The 3320-nt window shown below is 42.2% G+C and overlaps 1 protein-coding gene across 1 annotated transcript in view; it reads left to right on the top strand.

Annotated features, from left to right (window-relative positions):
* Positions 1–2268, top strand: part of GABRR2 (gamma-aminobutyric acid (GABA) A receptor, rho 2) — a gene marked incomplete at its 3' end in the record, with an annotated part of 107385 nt that extends 105117 nt beyond the window's left edge. Inside the window, exons 9-10 of the mRNA XM_008567222.1 lie at positions 686–909; positions 2211–2268. Of these exons, the coding sequence (XP_008565444.1) occupies positions 686–909; positions 2211–2268 (282 nt within the window). The remainder of the gene's footprint in view (positions 1–685; positions 910–2210) is intronic.
* Between the last annotated feature and the right edge of the window lie 1052 nt (positions 2269–3320).

Below are 3320 nucleotides of genomic sequence, written 5' to 3'. Positions count from 1 at the left end.
AGGGTTGCGATCCGTTGCCGGACACGGAAAAAAGACAAAAGACAAAAAAAAAAAAAAATGGACCTTCTATAATTCCTTGACTTCCAGGACTTTTTAGGGCCTTATCTTAGTTTGGTTCCCCCAAGGAACAGACGGGAGATCAGCATTCTAGCGTAAGTGGTTTATTGGGAGGTGAGCCCGGGAAACGCCACAACAGTGGGGAGGTGAGACAGGGAAGGGAAGGAAGCAAAAAAGCTGTGCCATCAAACCAGTTAGCTTTCTAGAACAGTCCCAAGGGGGTGCTCCAGAAGTCAGAAAAGCTCACACTTCAGGGTTACTCCAGCTGAAGGCCAAGGGAGCTGGGGTGTTTACCCACCACGCCCTCTCTGGCTGAGGGCTGCTTGCAGGCATCATCTCTGGCGCTCACGGCTTGAGTCACAGATGTTGCAGCAGCAGCCTCCCCAGTGCAGAGGCGAATGCCAGGGGTGGGCTCAGAGACCCCGTCTGCTACAGGCCCCTTGCTGAGGTCCTCCCTGTGGTGTTCTCTTCTTTCTACTGTAGCAAACCCCAGGGACTAGATGCAAGACCTCGCCTGGCTGTTTCATTCCCCAGCCAGGTGATGGCTCCACAGGGTCCAGCGTCTCCTGCTGACCCCCCAGTGGGTTGCTGTGTGTCTGGGGTTCTCTCTCTTCCCCTCCGCCCCCAGGACTTTACGATGACCCTCTACCTGAGGCACTACTGGAAGGACGAGAGGCTGTCTTTTCCGAGCACCAACAACGTCAGCATGACATTTGACGGCCGGCTGGTGAAGAAGATCTGGGTCCCCGACATGTTTTTCGTGCACTCCAAGCGGTCCTTCATCCACGACACCACCACGGACAACGTCATGCTGCGGGTCCAGCCTGACGGCAAAGTGCTCTACAGCCTCAGGTAGGAAGAACGGCAAATCATTCATTCATCTTAACTAAGAACGGCATCAATTTCACAGCAGCAATTTTGCTTTTTAGCTCTGAATATCTAACTTCTAACTTTTCAGGAGCTGCTAACTTCTCAACATCAAGGAAAACTAACTTAACAAATAAGTAAAACTTTTAAAGAATTATTCAGTCTTGAAAATACATTTGGAGAAATTTATCAGGCTGATACTTATGTCTTATGTCTTATCCTGTATGTTATATTTTAATTAAAAATTTTTACTTTAATAAAAGTTTATTTCTCTAGTAGGAGTCACAGAAATAGATAATGCATTCTTCTCAAAAACTTGCCTCCCCCAATCCTACTGATTCCCATTTTCTGGCTGCATTTTAGACCTTTGGTTTTAAAAAACTTTTGCCCCATCTGGCTAGCCACAGGCTTATTTTCTATCCTGAGAAACTATGGGGACCCTGGACTACTTCACGACTTTAAATGACATTCTTAGCACCACCTCCCTGGGAGGGGGTGTAGAGATGAGTTGCAGGCCTTCACAGACAGGGACGGCTTACTTGCTGTGATTTACTCTTCTTGTGCTGTGAAGATGGTACATTTCAGTTTTACAGACTTGGTTTTGGCTCACATGCTGATGAATGGTAAAGATGAATCCACATGCTAATGTCCAAGCAGGGAGTTCCTAGACAGTTGCACAGAGTATTTTTAGAGGCAGAGGTTGCAATGTTGAAGCTAAGTTTCTGTTCCTATCTTCCTAAGAAATATTTATAATTATCCCTCGATATTCATTCTGGCTTGGAACTGAAGCAATTAGGTACCAGACTCAGAGTGGGGTTATGAGAATTTCATCTCCACAGCTTCAAATGCCTCCTCCCATAGAAAGTACTCAGGTGGGTCAAGGATGTGCAACCCCTTCCCCAAGCCATGTTGGGCTGGTTCTACCTGGAGTCCTCATTTCTGACAGATTCAAGGCACCTGAAGGCTCAAAAACTACTGACAAAACAATCCAAAGCCACAGTATCAGCAGAGCTGTAGAGAACCAGACCATAGCACACATGACCATCGGTGTGCTGGTAAATGTTTAACAACTGGTTCCAAGGCAAGTATGCATACATATGCGTACATAAATTTATTATAAATATTACTGATTTAAAGATGTATAGCACATGATTTACAGATGAAATAAAATATATAATACTTTTAAGTTGAGCATGATTTCCTATTTCTTATAAATTCCATATACTTATAAGTTGAGCATGATGTCCTATTTCTCGTAAAAACCACTCAGTTTTTTTCTCTATCAGTTTTTATAATTCTATCACCAGCAATAATTCTACAAAGTCAGAATATGAGTACATGTTTGTAAGTATGCTCGCTGACGTGATTGACGAATGAGCGTAGACCTGATGAATGTTGGTTGATATCTTCATTTACATTAATAGACAAAAGTGAAACAAAGAGGAACTATGTAGGAACTTCACTTATTCATCAAAGTCATTAAACAACTTCTTTACTGAATTGGATAATAACTTTCAAATATTGGAAGAATATTTCCTCAATATTCTGTACTATTCACAATGTAATGGTGATAGATATAACACACTTTTAGGTTTAATCTGCTTTCTTAAGTCTAGACAATCAACAAGACAATCAATCTAGCCCTGATTTGTGGTATTTGCCAATTTTTGTAATATAGATATTCCCATCATGGCTGATTTCCAGTTACCAGCCTGATCTCACTGACTGTAGAGTTAGAAATGCAGGTTAGCCCACAGTTACGCGGTATTTCCACGACGACAATCAACAAGACAATCAATCTAGCCCTGATTTGTGGTATTTGCCAATTTTTGTAATATAAATATTCCCATCATGGCTGATTTCCAGTTACCAGCCTGATCTCACTGACTGTAGAGTTAGAAATGCAGGGTAGCCCACAGTTATGCGGTATTTCCACAATACAGATGCAGTAGATGTAAATAACTTCAGGAAAATAGACAGTCATAAAAAGTAGTAAAATAACTAGGAAGTGGTGAATTTTGAGTATTTATTACTTTTGTTTTTAATGTATTTTAATTTTTTTTTNCCTAGAATTCTCTGAGACAACAACCTTGGACGAAATTTGTTCTCATCTCGGAGCTGGCAGATGGAACTCTGAGTACATGTCTGAGGGCCGAGTGTGGTCTGCTGGCTTGAATTAAATGAAAATAGCTCAAGAAAATAATGACTTCTTGAAGAAGAACAGCAAAGCCCTCTGAAGCACGGCCTGAAGCCACTGGGTTTCAGCCCTCTTAGTGTCCAACAGGGTTACATTTATTTCAGGAATCATTCTCATGACTCTTATTTCTTCCAGTTGGCTTTGCTTAAAGAATAACCAGATTCTGGAAGGGAGTCTGTCCTTTCCATAACCTGCTGCC

Source organism: Galeopterus variegatus, unplaced genomic scaffold (genome assembly GCF_000696425.1).
Source record: "Galeopterus variegatus unplaced genomic scaffold, G_variegatus-3.0.2 Scaffold305, whole genome shotgun sequence".
NCBI lineage: Eukaryota > Metazoa > Chordata > Mammalia > Dermoptera > Cynocephalidae > Galeopterus > Galeopterus variegatus.
The sequence above is the reverse complement of the archived record's forward strand: the minus strand, read 5'-3'. Positions and strand labels throughout refer to the sequence as shown.